Raw genomic sequence first — 22,383 nt, forward strand, 5'->3', positions numbered from 1 at the left:
GCAAAGGACAAAGACGCAGGATCTTTCAAAGGAGCCAATTGCAGCAACAACCAATTCATTTGAGGAGAAATCCATGAAAGGAACAGAGACTTACATGTTTGTTCATCCGCGACATGAAGTGCCAAGAAGTGCTGTCGAAGACGTTTTTCATAATCAGACCAGTCTTCCGACGTCTCATTGTAAGGAGGAAAAGGTGGTAGAGACAACGATGAGAGACGCCCCACATTTGATGCCGCAACGAAATCACGAATCGCATTTGTGAGAAGCGTTTGCTGTTCTATCAGACCTTGCAGTAGTTGCTCTAAAGTAGACATGGAAACGTGCGTCAACGATGGAAAGGAAAAATCTCTACCTCGTTGTTATAACTTCAAGTTGAACAAATATACTTCAAGGAAGAACGCAATACATGAAAGTCACAGATAAAGTAAGCAGAGTAAGACGTGTGTACACTTTAACAGTCAAATCATAACTGAGTGCGGGTTTAGTGGCTGCTGGCTGCTTAGGTGGCGCTGCTGCTGCATGGCTGGCAGACAGCGCCACATGTAGAGGATGCGCGTAACTGTGCGGCGGCACTTTGAAAGATCGGCGAGTCACAACACTTTCAGATGTTGCCAGTCATAAGCAGATCTAGACACATGTGTAAGAAATTCATATTTATGGAGCCAGATGCACAAATTATTGTTGAAACTAAACACAGGATTATGTTTAGTGATTGACTGTGCACAAGTGTTCTCAGAATATTTATTAGCTACTGGAGAAGAACGACTACCTGTTGACACAGCTGGCAGTATAAACCTTTCATCAAAATTTTGCACTGTGGTATCTTGCATTGAGGAGCTAATGAATTGTGCATGGCTACATATTGCAGATGACTGTCGCAATATGGTATGTTTCACAAAACCGGCCAGTCTTTTGCCTAGAAATGGTTCTGTCAGTAATACAGTACTACATCTGTTACTGGGAGAGATTACTAAAATTGCATGTAGTGATGCAGCAGTTGATGCTTCGGAGTTTCTGAATTCTCTCAATCTTGCTGGTCTGCCGCAACTGATAACATGATTTAGAAGCCTCAGTGCTCCACAGGTTTACTATGTAAAATGACTGTGTGTTAGGCGAACATTGGCCAGTGTGTTTAAGACCGCGGTCTTAGCAGGTTAACTAGTAAGGGTGAGAGACAATCTGTTTTCATATCCCGAATACTCCTCATTCCAACATACCTCCACTTCACATTTTGCAGACTTAAATTTGTGGTACGATTATCATTTGCAGTTATGATGAATAAGGCACAGGAGCAGACGATTCATTACTGTTGAATTACTGTTTCATCACAGTGTTTCTCGTGCAGTTTGTTTGCATTTGTCCAGGAAGTGTATCGAAGAATTCTGTAAAATTAGCAAAGCTTACTATAAATAAATAAACAAGTGCAATCTTTTTTACTGCCCACATTAGTGATGATCTTTCTACTTTCTACGTGTACCCTATTTCTGTGCCGATCAAATATTTTATTAATTCCTGATATGTGCACTACAGTCTACATTCAACTGGCTATGGCACAGAAAAAGTAATATGATGAGCTAACTAAACACGGATTGGAATAAGTTACTTCTGCAGGTGGCCTGCAAACACACATTGTGTGAAGATGAGGTGGACAGAAATTGTCTGCGATTGGCAAATGCATATCTGTTTGAAGTTGCGGGTATTTAGTTAGTCAGGAATAAAAAGGAATTCTCTCTCTCTCTCTCTCTCTCTCTCTCTCTCTCTCTCTCTCTCTCTTTCTCTTTCTCTGTTTCAGTCCCATCTTTCCCCCTCTCCCCCCCCCCCCCTTCCTCCCTCTTTTCATCCAAAATACCTGTTATATGTAGAAGATTGTGGTATTATGTAGTGTGGTGTATGTATAGAAATAATAAGTGTTACTGTTGGTAATTAAGACTTTCTTGTACAGTATTTTGAAGCCAATAATGCTGACATGTAAATAAATTATTTCTCCTCAGGTAATGCATTGGAGGATTTGACACTGGATGAACCATTTAGTTTAACAGCTTCCCTAGACAAAGACTTAGAAGCAGAATCTCCACTGTCTATATCTGCAGGATTAGCAAGTTCTGGTAAGTATGTATTATATATTCTTTAATTTGATGAAAAGTTTCCCTGCACATTTTTGAGTATACACTCATTTAGAGCTTCATAAATGCCTGTATGGGCTTGTTGAAGTAAGTGATACATTTCTCTCTCTCTCTCTCTCTCTTTCTGTATTTGTGTTTGTGTGTGTGTGTGTGTGTGTGTGTGTGTGTGTGTGTGTGTGTGTGTGTGTGAGAAAATAATGGCCTATTTTGGATGTCATTATTACACACTCTGAGTTAGTAAAGGAGGAAACACCGTCAACTATTATATTTAGTTCCAGTAGACTAGTAAATCAGTTTGAAGAGTGTACATCAGACATCTGCATGTTGCTAAGTTAAGTTGGTCACTACTTCCTACTCTTTATCAGATGAAGGACCATCTACCTGAAAATGTAGAACAGCGGTGTGTTACTTACTTTATATCTTTTGCAGTCATCCCAAAGTCTATGTAAATGTTTGGTTACAATATGTTGTGGAAGTCCTTAGTGTCTTCGATATGTTTTCCACTTTTTATGTGTGTGAAAGGTTTGTCAGACACAATAACCAACTGCACCTGCCCTCTACTGAGCCACTTGCAGTGGCCAAATGCATCATAGAAAGCTAGGAGAATATTGCATTCTGGTAGCCAGAGGAGGGCTGCAGACACATGTAGTGTGGTAGCAACAAATAATTTTGTGATATTGTACTTATTCTCTTTTTTGAATATGTGTGTTGTAAGATAGTAAAGGATGTAAAGCATGCACACAGTTCAATGGAAATATTAGAAAATTTTTGGCAAGCACAGAGATAATTAATACATACTCAGGCGTTGTTATAAAAAGCAACTAAATAAAATCAGTATGAGTGTAAGGACAACTTTATGAGTAGTATTCAGTAGATCTGCAAGTAAACCCTATCAACCATTTGCCAGAATGACATTAAACAATTTGCATTGCTTATTATTTGCTGCTGCTGTTGTTGTGACCATCGGTCCAAAGATTGGTTTAATGCAGCTCACTGAGCCAATCTATGCTGTGCAAGTCTCTTCATCTTTGCTTCATTACTGGAAACTACATCCACTTGTGCCTGGTTACTGTAGTGAAGTCAGGGTGTATATGCCCCGGGAAATCTGGGGAAAAATCCAGGAATTTTTTCATCCAGTAGAAAACCGGGAAAAACCCGGGAATTATTCGGAATTTCGGGAATTTTTCGTGGTTTTAATTGTCAGTTAAATTTTGTAATTTTGACTGGTACGAACTGATACTCTAACAGAAAATAGTACTATATCCCGCTACTGCAGTATAATACTTCAGCAATAAATCATAAACGAGAGAAATACCAAAATATAACTTTAGTTGCAAAGGAAATGGGCCGTTTACAGTAACAAAACACAGTACACATACAGGTGTCTGCCAACAGCAAAATGCGTCGAAGGCCCTAGGATGTAGACTATGCAATACTTCATAACAACAAACTGCTTCTGATGAGTGTGACTTAACAAGTGTTTACATTAGGTTGGTTTGAGCAGTTGCCAGTGGGCTCACGCTCATGCGCAGTTCTATCACACAAGAGCAGTACCTTTCCCGCTTCTTTGGCTGCTTGAAGCCAGATACTAACTGGAAAATTTTTTTCTGGCACGCCCCAGGTGCCAGATTCGCACATGCGCAAAGAAGTTCAGGTTGTACTGGGGAGGTGGGTAGTCTCCACGTGACCTGTCTTTATGTTTAGTGATTTTGCTATTTCCTCTTAGGGTACAGCTCCCACGTCAAATGAAAGCAAAACAGATTTCTGTGGCCGGGAGTTATCATGTGAAGTAAAATACATTCACATAATTACAGAAGACTGAAATATATTACTAGTTTCAGTTTTGTGATTTTATTTCATTTCCACATTTTTGGCAGTCGGGCAATAATTGCCTTGCAGAACAGTGAAGTTATTTTTGTCAGTTTTGTTTCATTCCACAGTATAGGCTAGTTTGCTGAATTCCAAGTGCACATTTTCATCTTCTGGCACGTATGACATTTTGCCATAAGAAAGAACCAAACTAGAGATAGTACAGTACTGGTACTCGGAGAAAATATACATCCTGAAAACCACTCTGGAAAGCATAATATTAGGTTGGGGCCTACTTCTTTGTGAATCTGGACATACAAATGTGCACTTCAGGCTGAATTATACATTTCAGTACGGTTTACGAACTTTTGAGTTCTCGTAGCATCCTCTGATGCCCTGTTTCTTTTATGACATAGCGTAAGATATATTAATGCTTTATACGTACGAACGTGCGGGCTTCCTTCGCTATCGTAGCTGCACAATTGCAGTAACACCTGTTTTCTTGCACTCTGGCAACTGTCGAAATGAATCTATTTCTAGCAGGTCTCGAGAAAATACTGCGAACGGTGGTTCGAAAAGCATTACTTCCAAAGTAAATTCCCTTTTGCGCAAGACGAATTACGTTACATGTGAGATGTGTGATGAATATCTTAAATCACAGAGCGTTTGACTCTCGTTTACAACTTAATATTTTGAGGACTGGCCACATAGAAGAATTTTGAGACCAGAAATTTATGTCATTATTTTAAATTTTACTGGCACATTTGTGTGATGTTTGATGTTTGTTAAAGTGTAACACATGCAAAAAAGACCAATATTACTTGCAAAAGCGTAGCTTTTCTTGTAGCTACACTATGTATATTACTCTAACCCGTCAACTTTTCCTATACGTTCGCACCACTTAACGGTGATGTCGCTTTTGGCCGACCACAACACGTGTCATATGCTCCGAATACCTACCTGTCACCAGCCGGCGAGATCACACGATACAAACCAGGATCGGCTTACAAAAGGGTACGGCGATCTCGATTTCCGCACTTCTGAAGCTGAGGTGCCGTCTTCGGTGGAATTCGGACTTACATTTTCGTAATTACAAAAATACATAGCTTACGCATTGCTGCATATCGGCAGAGATCTCTTTTTTGCCAGATTTCGTTTTCTAAAGTGGCAGTGGGAAGTTCTACACCGATGACGTATAAAAAGTTAACTATTCAAAGGATTGATAAGTTTTACAGTTCCGTGGGAAAGTATACTGTCACTTAACAAGGAAAAAGAGTATTTTTTAACTGGGAGAAGTCCGGGAAATTTTTTTCCTCGTCCACGTATACACTCTGTGAAGCTTCTGTCTCTCTCTACAGTTATTGCAGTGCACAGTTCCCTAAATTACCAAATTGACTATTCCTCAATATCTCACTGTATATCTTATCAGCTGGTCCATTCTGTCAGGCTGTAAACTTCCTAGCTTTAAATTCATATTTTTTATATATATATATATATATATATAATGGAAGGAAACATTCCACGTGGGAAAAATTATATATAAAAACAAAGATGAGGTGACTTACCGAACAAAAACGCTGGCAGGTCGATAGACACACAAACAAACACAAACATACACACAAAATTCAAGCTTTCGCAACAAATTGTTGCCTCATCAGAAAAGAGGGAAGGAGAGGGGAAGACGAAAGGAAGTGGGTTTTAAAGGAGAGGGTAAGGAGTCATTCCAATCCCGGGAGCGGAAAGACTTACCTTAGGGGGAAAAAAGGACAGGTATACACTCGCACACACGCACATATCCATCCACACATACAGACACAAGCAGACATATTTAAAGACCAGCGGCGGTAGTGCTGAAAGCGGCAAAAAAAAATTTTTTTGGTTATGGTTTGGAAGTGGGTTACGTATTATTGAGTATATATATAGGCGGGATAAAATAGTATAGCAGATTACGGTAAAAAGGAGAAGGTGAATACAAAGTGAAACTACTGGCAAAAACAGAAAGAGGAAAATAAGACGACAGAAAAGATTTCGAAATGCAACAGTGACAATAACAAACGTAATTGTTGGATTCAAATTAATGATATCAATATAATGGAAGGAAACATTCCACGTGGGAAAAATTATATATAAAAACAAAGATGAGGTGACTTACCGAACAAAAACGCTGGCAGGTCGATAGACACACAAACAAACACAAACATACACACAAAATTCAAGCTTTCGCAACAAATTGTTGCCTCATCAGAAAAGAGGGAAGGAGAGGGGAAGACGAAAGGAAGTGGGTTTTAAAGGAGAGGGTAAGGAGTCATTCCAATCCCGGGAGCGGAAAGACTTACCTTAGGGGGAAAAAAGGACAGGTATACACTCGCACACACGCACATATCCATCCACACATACAGACACAAGCAGACATATTTAAAGACCAGGTAGTGCTGAAAGCGGCAAAAAAAATTTTTTTGGTTATGGTTTGGAAGTGGGTTACGTATTATTGAGTATATATATAGGCGGGATAAAATAGTATAGCAGATTACGGTAAAAAGGAGAAGGTGAATACAAAGTGAAACTACTGGCAAAAACAGAAAGAGGAAAATAAGACGACAGAAAAGATTTCGAAATGCAACAGTGACAATAACAAACGTAATTGTTGGATTCAAATTAATGATATCAATATAATGGAAGGAAACATTCCACGTGGGAAAAATTATATATAAAAACAAAGATGAGGTGACTTACCGAACAAAAACGCTGGCAGGTCGATAGACACACAAACAAACACAAACATACACACAAAATTCAAGCTTTCGCAACAAATTGTTGCCTCATCAGAAAAGAGGGAAGGAGAGGGGAAGACGAAAGGAAGTGGGTTTTAAAGGAGAGGGTAAGGAGTCATTCCAATCCCGGGAGCGGAAAGACTTACCTTAGGGGGAAAAAAGGACAGGTATACACTCGCACACACGCACATATCCATCCACACATACAGACACAAGCAGACATATTTAAATATGTCTGCTTGTGTCTGTATGTGTGGATGGATATGTGCGTGTGTGCGAGTGTATACCTGTCCTTTTTTCCCCCTAAGGTAAGTCTTTCCGCTCCCGGGATTGGAATGACTCCTTACCCTCTCCTTTAAAACCCACTTCCTTTCGTCTTCCCCTCTCCTTCCCTCTTTTCTGATGAGGCAACAATTTGTTGCGAAAGCTTGAATTTTGTGTGTATGTTTGTGTTTGTTTGTGTGTCTATCGACCTGCCAGCGTTTTTGTTCGGTAAGTCACCTCATCTTTGTTTTTATATATATATATATATATACAGGGCGTTTCAAAAAGAAAGAGCAGATTTCAAACATTTATTTCTCAAAAACTACAAATGATAGAAACACAATTCAAACGTTTCTTGTCAGAGAAAGGTTCAAAGTTTTTCAATGGTCCGCGCAGAAGTTCCATGCAAATCCGCAGTGGCGCTGGCGTTTGTTTGTAGGAAAATGGCGACGACACCACAGGAACGATCATTTTGTGTGCTGCAATTTGCAAAGTTAGAGTCCATTGTTGGTGTGCAACGTGCATTCCGCCGTCAATTCAACAAACAGCCGCCTCGTCATAAGCAAATTTATGAGTGGCATCACAGATTCGTAGAAGATGGTTGCATCTGCAAGCGAAAAAGCACGGGTCGTCCACGCACATCGGATGAAAATGTCGAGCGTGTCCGTGCAGCTTACGAAAGGAGCCCTAGAAAATCCACGGCACGGGCAAGTCACGAACTAAACATGTCTAAAACAACGGTATGGCGCGTTCTGAGTAACCGTCTGCACATGAAGCCGTACAAACTGCAGCATGCAAGCATTGCGTCCTGACGACCACAACAAAAGGTTCGAATTTTCAACTGCAATTCTACAGGACATGGAAGAGGACAATTTTGCCGAACGATTAATTTTTTCAGATGAATCAACGTTTCACATTTCTGGTAAAGTTAATCGGCATAACGTACGAATTTGGGCGAGTGAAACTCCGAGGGACGTTATTCAACATGAAAGAGACTCACCAAAGGTTAACGTCTTTTGTGCAATTTCGGTAAACAAAGTTTATGGACCTTTCTTTTTCATGGAGAAAACTATCACAGGAACCATTTACCTGGACATGTTAGAAAACTGGCTATTTCCTCAACTTCAGGAAGATTCAAATCACTTCATCTTCATGCAAGATGGCGCCCCACCACACTTCTCTGAACCTGTACGACGGTACCTAAATAACACCATTCCAGGACGGTGGATTGGAAGAGCAGGAGCACAAGATCAATGTCATCGTCTGTGGCCTCCCAGGTCACCAGACCTTACTCCCTGCGATTTTTATTTGTGGGGGTACATAAAGGACTGTGTTTATGTCCCACCTATGCCCGCTACTCTTCAAGAGGTACGACATCGAATTGTTGCGGCCGTGAATTCGGTAACTAAAGACCAGTTGCGTCGTGTGTGGCAAGAAATGAGATACCGGTTTGATATTTGTCGTGTAACAAATGGTGCTCATATTGAGGTACAGTTTTGATATTTGTTGTGTAACATTTGGTACTCATATTGAGTGAAGGACCGTTGGAATTGTGTTTCTATCATTTGTAGTTTTTGAGAAATAAATGTTTGAAATCTGCTCTTTCTTTTTGAAACGCCCTGTATATATATACCCCCCCTCTTTCTCCCCCCCCACCCCCACCCCCCTTCATCTTCTTCTTCTTCTTCTGCCATCATTGGTTATTTTGTTACCCAAATAGCAAACTTATCTCTCATTTCCCGTTCTAATTGTTCTGCATCAGCTGCTTTAATTTCATTTCTCTCAATTACCCTCATTTTATTTTTAGTGACGTTCGCCTCACAATAGGGTCGCCAAATCCGAGAATCAAAATCAAGGACGCGGTCGTATGGCGAACGCCGTAGGCAGAGGAATTGTTGTCAGTTGAGAAAATTGACTAACTTTTTAACCAAAATTACTAAAACATACACAATCGTGTCGCTAAAGTCCAGACTACGTTATACCGAGCTCTGTACCGGTCGCATTTCTGTGACTGTTGAATGGGAGAGAGAAACTTGCTCCGATTCTGTGTGAGTGTATAAAAATGGATGCTACTCGAATTTTTCACGTATATTAATCTCAAATAAACCGTGGAATGAGAAATATAAAGACGAGGCAGGCAGCAGAAATAAAAGCAGCATTGTACTGCTTGGGGTGTCACGAGGCTGGAAAGGAGAGGAACTCGAGTTAATAACAGAGATATTTTAAACACTCACTACTTTCGTGGACTTTGGTCTCTCGGTCCAAGACGTTTGTCTTCTAGCATAAAATCGTGGATTGTCTGCAAACTGCACGGTGTATGGAAAACCGATCTCATAACACCTTTTGATTCTGTATCTATTCTGTTCCCAATATATTCCGTTTTTGTCTAACAGAAATGAAATGTCATCTGCAAAGTTTGCTTTTTTATTTCTGTATTATCATCATCATCATCATCTTTTCTCACTGTCCTCATTTGATCTGTCCTCATTACATTATCTGAATCATTTCAGTTTTGACATTCTTATGCTTTTGCACAGTGTTCGCTTCACCTGTGTTTCTTGACAGATTTTGTCACTTCGAATCTTAACTTCTCTCGTATTTCGAGCACCAACCTCAGGCGCTCTTATTTCGGCAGCTCGGAGTATGCTGATGTTTCTCCCATTTGTGGCACGGATTTTAAGGGTGTATGTAGTTAATTGTAAATAAAAGATTTTTTGGCTCTCAAGAACCGGAGGTCATCTGTAAGTCCTAACTTGGTGGTAAAAGTGAGTTCCCTTTTTAATTCCGTCTGTAATTTCTGTAAAACATTTGGTGCCACGAGTTGTGAGAGTTTCTATTTTTTCTTCTCGAGCTCAAATTCGCTGACTGTCGGTATTCTTTACGGCTTGCTCGATGCCCGGAGGTTTGCAGTAGACTGCGGTCCTCTCTCATTTCTCACGTCCGGCCTTTCCCTCGTGTCCTCCAACTCTTACTGCCGAGGTCCGGTCTCTGTACGAGTTGTAGATAATCTTTCTCTCCTTGTATTTTATCCCGAACAAATTAAGAATTTCAAAGTGTATATTCCAGTCGATAGAGTCAAAAGCACTTCTAAATTTACAAATACTATAAATGCGGGTTTGCATTTTTCTGACCTATCTCCGAAGATGATTTGTAGGACCGGTTATCGTCTTGCGAGTTCCTACGTATTTCTCGAACCTCGACTGGTGTACCACCAGGTCGGCATCTACCGGTCGTTTGTTCCTTCTGTACGTACTTTGTACTAGGGTTTTACACTTGTGATTTATTAAACTAACGGTTCGTCAATACTTGTACCACAAATGGTACGGCACAGCAATGAGTCGTCCTTTTTTTGGAGTACTATAAATAGTTACTCTTGGCATATGTTCAATTACACCTACCTGTGTTTCATAGCATCGACAGATGTTGTTTCCCTGTTGTTCGGGTGTCAGTCACAGTTCTTTAAGAGACCACTGTATAATGAAGGTAGGCTCTGTGGAGAACACATCGATTGGCTGTGTGGCGCATTCTGTATGAACTACATAATATATAACACTCGAAGGAAAGCAGTTATGGTCTCTAATAAAAAACTTCAAATTTTCCTGGGAGTAACATGAAATAAAATAAAAGTTAAAATATTTACATTGCTGTCAGACTTATTTCCTCATTTAACAGTAAACATAGGAAATAAAATAAAAAATTCCAGATTCACTCCTTATGAGTCGGTGAGTCAATTGTTTCATTATTCTTTAAAACATACATGTAACATCAGATTGGTAAAACTAATTTTTATTTTTACAAGACACAAGGAGGCACATGCTATATGTTGCAACTATTAGAATTGATTTAATTTAAATGTTTTTATCTTTTGTACTATTTTTCTCTTTATGTAATCATCATGACAGGTATGTTGTTCCTCTTATTTACTGAATAGTTCATAGTGGGTGCCAAATGTCAGCACAATGGATGGTTGGTGTGACTTGGCATTCCATTATGTGTGTCTCTGTGTCACTTTAAACAGATTTTAATTATAAATACAATAAAACAAATTACTGAATTGCTGTTATTAACAACGTACATGCATCTACACTAACATACCGTGGAGAAAATCCTGTAAGTTCAGTGTTATAACCATTGTACTTGTACAGTATTATGGTAATGGCTGTCATCTGTGTACCTAAAGTAGTATACAATTTTGTCCACCAGTGAGGAATTTTCATAAAAGAATCTGTTTTCTAAATAATTGATAAATACGTCAGCGAGCATTCCTGATCTTGAGCTCCCCTGCTTAGATCATCTTGTTGGGAATAAAATTTAAAGTAGTTAAATTTTAAAATTATCATAAGTAGCAGTGATTTCATCTACTTCCCTCATAGAAAGCTTCTTTTGTTCCATTAAATTACACTGAATTACCTGCACAGTTTTGTCAATAGGTATGTTTGTGTATAAGTTGACAAATCAAGAAAACAAATTTCATTTCATCAGTTATTGGTGTATTTTTAATTTTATTGATAACTTTGAAACTGTTTTTAATGGAAAATTGGTTATAGAATTTATAATGAGTTTTAAGAAACCACAAGCATTTTCCAGCTACTGTATAGAATGGACTGCTCCTACCATCTGTTAAATGTGGAAATAAGTCAGACAGCAATGTAAATAATTTTGCTTGTATTTTGGTTTATGTTTATCGCAGGCAAATTTGAAGTTTTTTACTAGAGACCATAACTGCTTTCCTTTGAGTGTTATATATTACGTAGTTGCTATAGAGGATGCAACTCAGCCAAATCGATGTGTTCTCCACAAATCCTACCTTAATTATACAGTAGTCTTGAAAGAACTGTGATAGACACCCGAACAACAGGGAACTGACATGCATTGATACTATGAAATAGTGGTATGTAATCTAGTGTATAAGCCGTATAGGTTATGCCATGTGTTGTAACTTTTTATAGTATTGCCTGACAATATACTTCCTGAATTTTTTGACATTGATAATGGTTAGGCACTGCGGAAATCTAGATGTGGCAAATAAAACCTGCAAACGAGGACAACTAATTGCTGTGCTCTATCATTTGTAAACCATATCACAGTCGCTGAGTGTACCCGTGTTCCTAATGAAAGGTAACCTGATGAATGCTTATACTCCTTGGCAGTTACCTCTTATGGAGTAGAAATTACTATGTGCTTCTCGAAGTCCCAGAGTGTATTATATGCCTTGCATACTAGGTGGAACACTTTTGTCATGTTTGGTTCTGTCAAGAATCGTAAATATTTTGTAGGAATTTCGTGCGAAGGTACTTTGTTTCGAGCTACATATTTCAGTGCCCTGTCACTCTCTTCTCAGACAACACACTCCCGGACCCGAGCTTGTCTTTCCTTTTTATAATAATGCCTTCAAGTTTATTTCATTTTTTAGTCCTTCTATCCCTTCCATCTGAGCTATTGATATTTGTATGGCTGCCTCACTTTTCTTTTTAATTTTCCTAAAGTTGCAGCCAACTGACCTGTAGCCATGCATACTTTTGCAACTTTAAATTTCTTCTATGGCCGCTGCTCATGCTTTGGGTGTTACACTACTTTTTATTATTTTTCTTTTTTAAATAAAAATATTAAAAAAAATGTTGGTGTTCCCATTTGCCTTGCTTCATTTGCTGCATTACATTCTCTTTTTGTCAGTGAAACTTAGCATACTTTGTAATATCCAAGACCTCATATTTTTGCCTTATTGTTCATCTGCTGCCTTCTCTCAAAACTGCCCATTTGTCTTTTGCTTGTTTCGGTAGTCATTTTGTAGTGCTCCCTTTGAAACTCTTAACAACCTCTGGTTCTTTCAACTTAGCTGGGTCCCGTCTCCTTAGTTTCCTACCTTCTACAATTTTAACTACAAAATCTATTTTATGCTATGCTTATGTAAACTGTTTAGTAGCTATACTCCTTAACCAATAGCCCACAAATACTTCTTGACGTATGGCTGTGTCAGATGTGCTAAGTGTCAACATTTCCATGAGACTCCTACTATAGTACTTTTAGGCTATTGATAACGAGTGGTCAGTCGTTATATAAACATTAAACTACCACTTTCAATTATGTAAGCCCATCCACCATGGCAAGGTCATATCACATCAGATGGGAAAAATCGGTTTTTAGTTCTCCTGTGGCCAAAAATCGGATAAAAAGCAATCAGTTTTTAATTGTCCAGAGGCCCAAAACCGCATAAAAAGCATCAATCACATCGGTTTTTGTTGTTCTGAGGGCGAAAACCACATAAAAAGCATCAGTCAACATCAAATTGATTTATTAATTTCCGTGTGACTGGCGCAAAACATATTCAGTATGCTGTCCACTGTTTTCTGCGAGAAGTTGTAATCGAGAAACAGCATGTTCCACAACAGATCGAAGTGTTTCCAGGATCACGTTCGGAATGTGTGCCTTCAGTGCAGCTAAGTTTGCAATTGGAACACTGAACACAACATCTTTCAGATAGCCCCACAAGCAGAAGTCACACGGATTAAGGTCAAGTGATCGGGATGGCCAGGTTGTAGGGAAATGGTGGCTGATAATTCTAGCATTTCCGAAATGGCATTTCACCAGCTGCTTAACTGGATTTGCAATGTGTAGAGGTGTGCCATCTTGAATAAAAATGATCCCATCCACACATCCACTCTGTTGGAGAGCTGGAATGATGTGGTTGCGCAAAAGACACTCATAGCGCTTGCCAGTGATGGTACAGGTAACGGGACTGGAAGCACCTGTCTCTTCAAAAAAAATAGGGCCCTATGATAAACACACAGCGACCTTTTCAGGATAAAGTTGTACTGGTTGATTTGTGTGTGGATTTTCCATTGCCCATTATTTGACAGTTCTGTGTTTTGACATATCCTGTTAGATGGAAGTGCGCTTCGTCTGTCCACAATATCTTCCACAGTCAATCATTGTCCACTTCCATATGAGCAAGAAATTCTAAAGCAAAGGTCTCTCTTGCTGGCAGGTCAACAGGAAGCAACTCGTGTACATGGGTAATTTTGAATAGATGGCAAAGAGGGATGTTTCATAGCTTTTACAAACCTTGCTCACGGGTATGTCCAGTGTTCAGGCAATTTTCCGTGCACTACACGTTTGCGCACCACCACTCGTCTCCTCTTGCATTGCTGTGACCACTACTTCCACTGATGTCGAATCAGTTCGTTTCCTCCCTCTTCCAGGTAGCACACCAAAACAACCCATCTTTTTGAATTTCCAAATCATTTTCTCCAGACCCACAGCAGTCATTGGACCAACGCCTTTTTTCAAACCCTTCAGTGTCTGGAACTTCTGCAGAGCGACGTGTGCATGGTCATCATTTTTGTAATATAGCTTTACAAACAGAGCACGATCATGCATTAAGACAGTCATGGCGAACATCGCAGACACAAAAGGAGGAAAAGCCGTGTACCCGGCGTGTTTATACCAACTTCGATGGGTCATGTGCATAATAGGTATTTTCAATTATATATATTCTGACACATACAGCGCCATCTATTGATTAATTTTCACACTATTTTTTTCCTTCTGCCATACGTTTTCCCCCTTCTCCAATAATATTCCATTGCAATTTGACGTCGTTCTGACCAGTGTTGTTTGTTGTTTTTACAGCGTTTTGAATGATTCACTTTAATTATAATCGCCCTGTAGAGTGCTCACTAGGGTGGCCTTCAGCTATATGCAATTTTCTCAAAGTTAGAACATTGCCTCCCCCACCTACTGCTTTTGTTCCAGTTGACAAAAAAATAATCTGTGAAAAATTTCATCTCAATCCAAGAAACCCTAAGCAACACTCAATCACCTTGATGTTGTACCATAGCACCCACAACATGTGTTTCCATAAAAACATGTTGCATTCTTCCTTATCTCTGCATTACACTTCTCTTTTGTGCGAGTAATGTATGTGACACATTCAAGTAAACCCAGTAATTATTTAAAATAATTTTGACTCCCGTTTCTGAACAGTTCTTCCAAGGAATTAAAAACTACATGAAAAATTCAAGGAATACTACTTTATTTTCAACAAGGCACATATTTTCAATTTGAGAAACCATTTTAGTTACAATTATTGCCTCAGTACACTCATTTGTGTAGAACCAAAAGGTAATTTCATCGAAATTGTTTCCCAGTTTCATCTTTCATGAGGATGTTGTTGTACTCCTTTATGTGCATCATGGCAACAGCCATCTCCTCAAGTTTCTGAACTACACTTTTATAATGGAAGTCATTTTTTCATGTTGAAAGTCTTTGGGAGATAATCGGCACTGATAGGGAACCTTGTGAAGAACGTTTATGTAACGTGTGTGACAAAACATCAAAAGTCAACATTTGTAAAATAAGATAGATCATTTTTGTGTATAATGTTCCTTTTCATTTGATATTTATTTATTTATTTATTGACAGAAACTTGGCTCAGAAGTACATGTGTTCAGGATAAATACATATTCTTGTTAATGAATTATTCTCCATATGAGGTAAATAAAACTGATCTTGAAATATGTGTATCTTGAATGAATGCATGGCCTTTGCCATTCACCTAGAATGAGTAACAGCTCCTGGGATATGAAATGACATCCCATTTGTTGGAATGCTGCATAGAAAGATCATATTAACTCCAGCAGTTCTTGTAATCTTTTCATAGTTGTTTCTGTGCAGTTGGAATTCAAGAAGTCAGAGACTAATACACTGTACATCATCAGATACTTCACTGCTCCAGGTTATGTAAGCGTTCTTGTCAAGTTCCAATCAATTTACTCTAAACATCTTGAAAATTTCTGAGTCCGACATGTAATTTGCCTCCGTCATTGAACTGAAACGCCAAATAAAAATGTGATGACGGCAATGTAGGTATGACAGGACACAACTGAACAATTTTTCTAGATTTTTACAGCTGCCATTAATTCAGCCTAGGTAATGACCAAACACTTTTTCTATATTTTTACAGCTGCCATTTATTCAGCTGTGCCTGAATTTTATCAGCCATACCCCACTTCTCTGCTGCCTGGTAAATAGTTGTGGCTTGATCATCTCCAGACGAGGCTGGGATTTCAGGGACTCCGGGCAACTGTTCCTTGCCTTTAAAGGGAACTAATACTGCCAGTCTACCTCCATTTTCAACACTATTGAGTGCCGAGAGCAACTTTCCATCTCATTACAATACTACTTCAAGAAGTTTGATTTATAAGCAGGTTTCCAGTTTCGTGCCTGAAAGTTTCTGCTGCAGTCATTAATATATAAACATCATTCTGTCACTGATTTTGCACCTGCAGGGTATATACCCACCGGGACAACCAGAAAAAACCCAGGAATCTTTTTATCCTGGAGAAAACTGGGAAAAGCACAGGAATATTTTAGAATTCCAGGAATTTTTCATTGTTTTAGTTTTCAGTCAAATTTTTGTAGTTTTGACTGGTAAGAACTGATACTCTAACACAGAATTTTACTTCAGCACGCTACTGCAATAAAACATAAATGAGGAAAAATAAATAGAACCTGAGTTGCAAAGTAAATGCACATTTACATTAACAAAACACAGTACACATACAGGCGTCTACCAACAGCAAAATGTATCAAAGGCTGTAGGACGAAGACTGTGCAATACTTCATAACAAGAAACTGCTACCGATGGGCATGACGTCACAACGGTTTCGTTGGGTTCATTTGAGTAGTTGCCAGCGGGCTTATGTGCATACGCAGTTGAGTTGCGTATGAACAGTAGCAACAAGCAAACAGATGCTACCCGGAAACATTTTTCTGGTGCACCCGAGCTGCCAGATTCGCACATGTGCAGAGCAGTCCGAGTTGTTGTGGTTTGAGAGGTAGCTTGAAGAAAAAACATCCACCACATCAGTCTACTATGTAGTAATCGACAGTTCATTAAAAATGAAAGAGCTTGGTACCCGGACTATCGGAAAACACTATTTCATATTCTAGTAAAATCCCTGATAAATCTAACTTTTGGTCATTTGTTAATATTTGGGATTCATAAACTTTGTTTTGTATGTCCGTCTGGTGCAATGTATGACTTATGTTTCCAATCTCTGTTGACAATTGTGCGCTCTCTGTTAATTTCAAACATTGGGCCTCTGTTGTTTGTTTACCCATATTGTTGTCTGTCACAAATGATACACAACACTTTTAGTCTCCTTTTCCACAATAAAGCAAATTTTCCTCAAAATTTAACACGACGTTAAATTCTGATAGCCAGTCTATGCCAAATAACACATCCCTGTTAATATTTTCTACGGCCAGGTGTGTTTGATGGAACGTAATACCACTGATGATGTTACAAGTTACTTGGGTTTCATATTTGACAACCTTACTTTGAGTTCCAGTTATACCGACTATATATACTCCTGTTACTGATGGTATAGGTAAGTCATGCTTAGTTCTTAATGTGTTAAAGAACTCCTCGAAATGAGTGACACTTCACTACCCGAATCTATAAAGATGTTAACTTCAATATCTTTTATTCTTCCAATTGTAATTGGTTGTGGAGTAATGTTGTTATCGGTATGTTCTTCCAGTAACAACCACTCTTTGGTGGGTTCTTAATGCATATAAGTAACATATTTATTATAATTTAGGCCTCCTAGTGTATTTATACGACCTGGGACCCGGCCCAGGGTCCGGATCACACTACGTTTTCCTCACTATTTGTAAGCACAGGTTGGTTACCAAATTGAGGTATCACATTACTACTTTGGACTCTATTATTACTCGGTACAAATTCCTGTGACATAGCTGGGCCTATAGTTGAAGGTGAATGTTTTTTTTTTTTGAAAATTTTCGTTACCATCATTCTGCCTATGCTGATGTACTCTCGCTAAACTTGCCACGTGTCTCTTAAAGTTACCACTACTACTATTATTTCTTCAGTAATTTTGACTTTCATTTTGATGTATGCTCTCATTTCGGTCCCTATTTATGGCATCAAGTGCATCTACAAAGGATAATAATTCTTCTACTGTTTTCCATCCTCTACACAATATATCCTTTCTGGCATAAATAGGTAAACGTCTTATAAGAATCCTAACCAACCCTTCTTCTTCCATGGGCTTATCAAAGTACTTCGCCCTCATTAAATGCCAATCAAAATATCTTATCATTGTACCTTAGGAACTATCGTAATATTTTGGGTCCCACACATCCGATAGTATTTTCTCCTGGGTGCTGGGTGACCATTACTTTCCTTTGAACTTTTTCTGAAAGTCTACCAAGAAGAAAAGTTTTCAATGTTATGGTACCCCACTCTGAGTCTTCTCCCAAAAAGATACCCCACTGCAAATTCAATCTTTTTTGTGTCTTCCCAAAACTTGGGTAATGCCTGGTTAAATCGCTTCAGGAAGCGAGTTGGGTGTACCTCCCCATCCGGCTTAAACTTAGTGAATTGCCTTGATAACCCGGAATTCTCTCCCCATTGTAAATCGGTCATGACATCACTAGTTAGTACTATGTTAGTGGAAGACCCTCTGTTCCCTACTCCGTCCTGCATAAGTTTGAATTCTTTCCATAACTCATCATCATTTCTCTGTGTCATGAAGTTCATAGGATAGCTTTGTAGACATGTTGTCAGAGTTTACTATTGTGGCAACTTTTCTATCTATTATCTCCTCTACCTGTTCCTCCAGGCAGCTTATATTTATAGTGTCTGAAGCTGCTAGTTTTTCCGTAAAATTTCTTTCCACGTCATCAGCTCGAGTGTTGACACCTGCGCAAATTGCAATTGGACAATAGGGATCAGTTTACCCTGTTTTTCCACCCTATCTTTTAAAGTATGCAGCCTCTGTTTTACCGCATCAAATGTAACATTACACACACTCTGAAATGATCCAAATTTTTCACTACGTTCAGACTCTGTATTGTTACACTTGTCTTCAATGTCAGATTCTAATTTCTGAGTCAACTTCTGCAGTTGGTCATCCTGCTTTTGGCTCAGGTCAGTAAACATTTGATTCATCTGGACAGTTATGGAATTACTTAATTCATCCTTTAACACCTACCGTGCGGCTGCCGTAATATTACGTCGCGGGCGGAAACGAAGAAAATGCGGCCGCCGTAATATTACGTCCCGCCGCATTCCACATTGTTTTAGTGTTTCAAATGCATAGTTAGCATTCCCGCTGCAACATGTAGGTCCTGTAATGCTTGTAGTTCATCATATTAGCGCTAGATCGCAGCCCCTAGTGAGGTAATGCGATATATCCGTATATATTTCCGAACGAATTCACGCGTGTTTTTCACGCGTATGTTACGTGTTCTGTGGTGTCCTGTCGTTTGTTCACCGTTGATTTTGGCGCTAGTATTTTGGTTTTAGCTTGTTTATCTTCTTTTTACTCACAATGGCGAGTGATGAGGATGCAAAACTTCGAAAAATGATTGAAGAAGTACTTGCTGAACCTACTGATGATGATTTTTCGGATTTCGATAGTGACAGTGATTACGAAATGCCGGAAAATAACGATAGTCCAGGTAAGTCTAACATCTTACTAAATCGATGCAGAAAAGACAGTTCATGTTGCGATTTGTTCTGTTACATTCTGTATTATTTCAGACACAGATTTGTTGTCAGATGAAGGTGAGACACCGCCTGTGTTCCCCCCCACTCATCATCAAAAGAGGCCAAGAATGAGTGACATTTCACAGGATGACTGGACTATAGTGGATCAAACCCCAAACATTTTGTTATTTACAGGGTCTCATGGTGTGCTAAATAATGTAGGACTCGGTCAGTCTAGTGAATATTTAGATTTTTTTTCTCATTTTATAAATGACAGGGTTATTTCAATTATGAAGGAACAAACAAACCTATATGCTAGACAGAAGCTGGCCACACTGAGAGCACAAAACAAATTCGGGCCCAATTCTAGATTCAAGCAGTGGAGGACGCTAACAATTGCTGAAACAAAGACATTTCTCGCTTTTATCCTCCACATGTCAATCAGTGAGAGGCCAAGTATGGCCAGTCACTGGTGTAGTGATCCAGTGGTTAGCTGCAATTTTTACCCCAATATTATGCCAAGGGACGGATTGCTGAATATTTTGTCTATGTTCCACATAAATGACAATTCAAAGCAAAAAAAGAAAGGTGAAGTAGACTTTGATGCCCTTCATAAGGTCAGGCCTCTTCTGGATGATTTGGTAAGGAATTTGAAAGAAAGTTATAAGCCAGGTGAAGTGCTAACCATTGATGAAGGTATGTGTCCTTTCAGAGGGCGTGTAGGTTTCAAAGTTTATATGGCTAATAAGCCAAACAAATATGGCATGAAGCCATACATTCTTGCAGAATCCAAAACTGGGTACATATACAACTTTGAAGTTTACCACGGAAGGGACGATAAACTGGACAACAGTGCTTCTGCAGTGGTAAAGCGATTGCTCGGCTCACTCCAAGGTAATTGCCACACTGTATATGTTGACAGATTTTACACCAGTGTTCAGCTAGCCAAAGAACTGGCTAGAGCCAACACTGGTCTTGTAGGGACTGTAATGCCAAACAGAAAAGGATTGCCCAAGGCTCTCGAAAAGGGTAAACTCAAAAAGGGTGAACAAATATTTCGCTGCAAGAGCGATGTGCTAGCATTGCGATGGAAAGACAAGAGGGATGTGTGGATGATAAGTACCAGGCACACGTCCTCAATGTTGCCTGTTGCTACAAGAGAAGGCAATCAGAAGTTGAAACCAGTGGCAGTGCTGGATTACAACAAACATAAAGCTGGTGTAGACCTTTTTGATCAGTGTCTTTCATATGGAGCACTTGATCACAAAACAGTGAAGTGGTGGAGAAAGCTTGCCTTCCACAGTATAATTATGGCAGTTTCCAATGGTTGTATTTTGCACAATTGCATCAATGAGAAGAAACTGAGCATTCCTAAGTTTATACAGGAGGTCTGCACTGCGTTAGTGTTACAGAGAGGAGAGAGAATTGAGGATTCTCATGGATCTGCAACGATTGCTCGATTGACGAAGAAACATTTTCCGAACCGTGTGGAAATGGCAGAAGGGAAGAAGAAAGCACAAAGACGTTGTGTAGTGTGTAGTGGAAAACTAAAGAACATTACAGGGAAAGCTGGGAGGAAAGTTACTTCTTATGAGTGCAGTGAGTGTAATGTAGGTTTGTGTGTCACCCCGTGCTTCAAGCTTTATCACACTGTGGTTCACTATACAAAATAGCTTACGTGTATCTAGCTATGCTTTATGTGCAAATGATATAACAAATGTCTTTTCATTGTCAAATGATCACTTTCCAAAATTTATTTCTTCTTTAAATTGAATAAAGTAGTAAAAATAAATTTTTGACAAAAATTTATTTTCACAAAATCGAGGAGAAATCCGCATCACTTCTTGGAAACAGTATATGCCCCATACACATGGCTGTTAACCCATCTAAAGTTGAAACCTTAAAGTTTTAAACCATACCTGTAGTTTTTATGTATCTCTAACTAAATGTCCTTCACAGCTATTTAAAGTCTGTTGAAAATAGAAAAAATCAGCCAGCACACAGGGAGTGGCATGCAGTTAAGGGCTTAGCATGGTAAGTGTTAAATCTAATCACAAATTCTCCACTTTATCATTTAATATAGCAAACTTAGAATCTAAAGCTTCACCCTGTACTTCTAGTTTTTCACTTAAAGTCGTACTTATTTCGTTTCTCAAAGAGGCAATTTGAGCAGTTGAAGTTACACTCCGTGCTTCTAACTTAGTAACTAATCTAGTTAGACCTTCACTCTGGGCTTTAATTACATTTACTAATTCAGACAAGTCAGGCCCTTCTTTAGCAATTCTCATAGCCATGGCTGGTTCTGTCATCTCTCCAACTGGTTGTATACTGTCCATGCTTCTATAGACTTTAGCCCTTGTGAGCATCTAATACTAGTTTCAATTATACAGTAAACGTCACCCCACAGTATTTTGTGACACTTCTTACTAGAGTAATAAAGTGTTTATTTCATGCTCACCCGGGGTAGAATTCTAGGCTGCGTCGGTGAGCAGGTATAGAATTGGCACCACTGAATAGCACAGGCGCCGGCAGCTTCGAACATTGGTTATGGCATCGGCGAGCAGACACGAAGTCAGCAACGGTGAACGGCAGCCGTTGCAGTCAGCAATTTCCTTTGGTTCAGTAGACACAATGCAATTACTTGAAACAGTTTCTCAGTCTTGTTATGCCTGGTTGCTTTGGCAACTCAAATATCTTCTTCCCGCTTTTGGCTTACAATTTTCCTTTTTCTTCGAGTCCTGTCACGGTCGCCAGATTCTAGCGCTTTCTTGGACGACAAGAGACAGTGCTGTGTTGGGTTGCACGACTCTTGTGTCTCTTCCAGTAGACTCATACGTTGCGTGTGCAACCGATCCTCTTCTTTGGGTCATGAGCTACATCGCTCTCACTGTTTAATTCT

The 22,383-nt window shown here is 39.2% G+C and overlaps 1 protein-coding gene across 1 annotated transcript in view; it reads left to right on the forward strand.

Moving 5' to 3' along the window:
• The window catches only part of LOC124596499 (putative E3 ubiquitin-protein ligase UNKL), a 268,521-nt gene that overhangs the window by 199,521 nt on the left and 46,617 nt on the right, over positions 1–22,383 (forward strand). The window contains exon 10 of the mRNA XM_047135658.1: positions 1,992–2,105. Within this exon, the coding sequence (XP_046991614.1) occupies positions 1,992–2,105 (114 nt within the window). The remainder of the gene's footprint in view (positions 1–1,991; positions 2,106–22,383) is intronic.

The sequence above is a fragment of the Schistocerca americana genome, chromosome 2 (assembly GCF_021461395.2).
Source record: "Schistocerca americana isolate TAMUIC-IGC-003095 chromosome 2, iqSchAmer2.1, whole genome shotgun sequence".
NCBI lineage: Eukaryota > Metazoa > Arthropoda > Insecta > Orthoptera > Acrididae > Schistocerca > Schistocerca americana.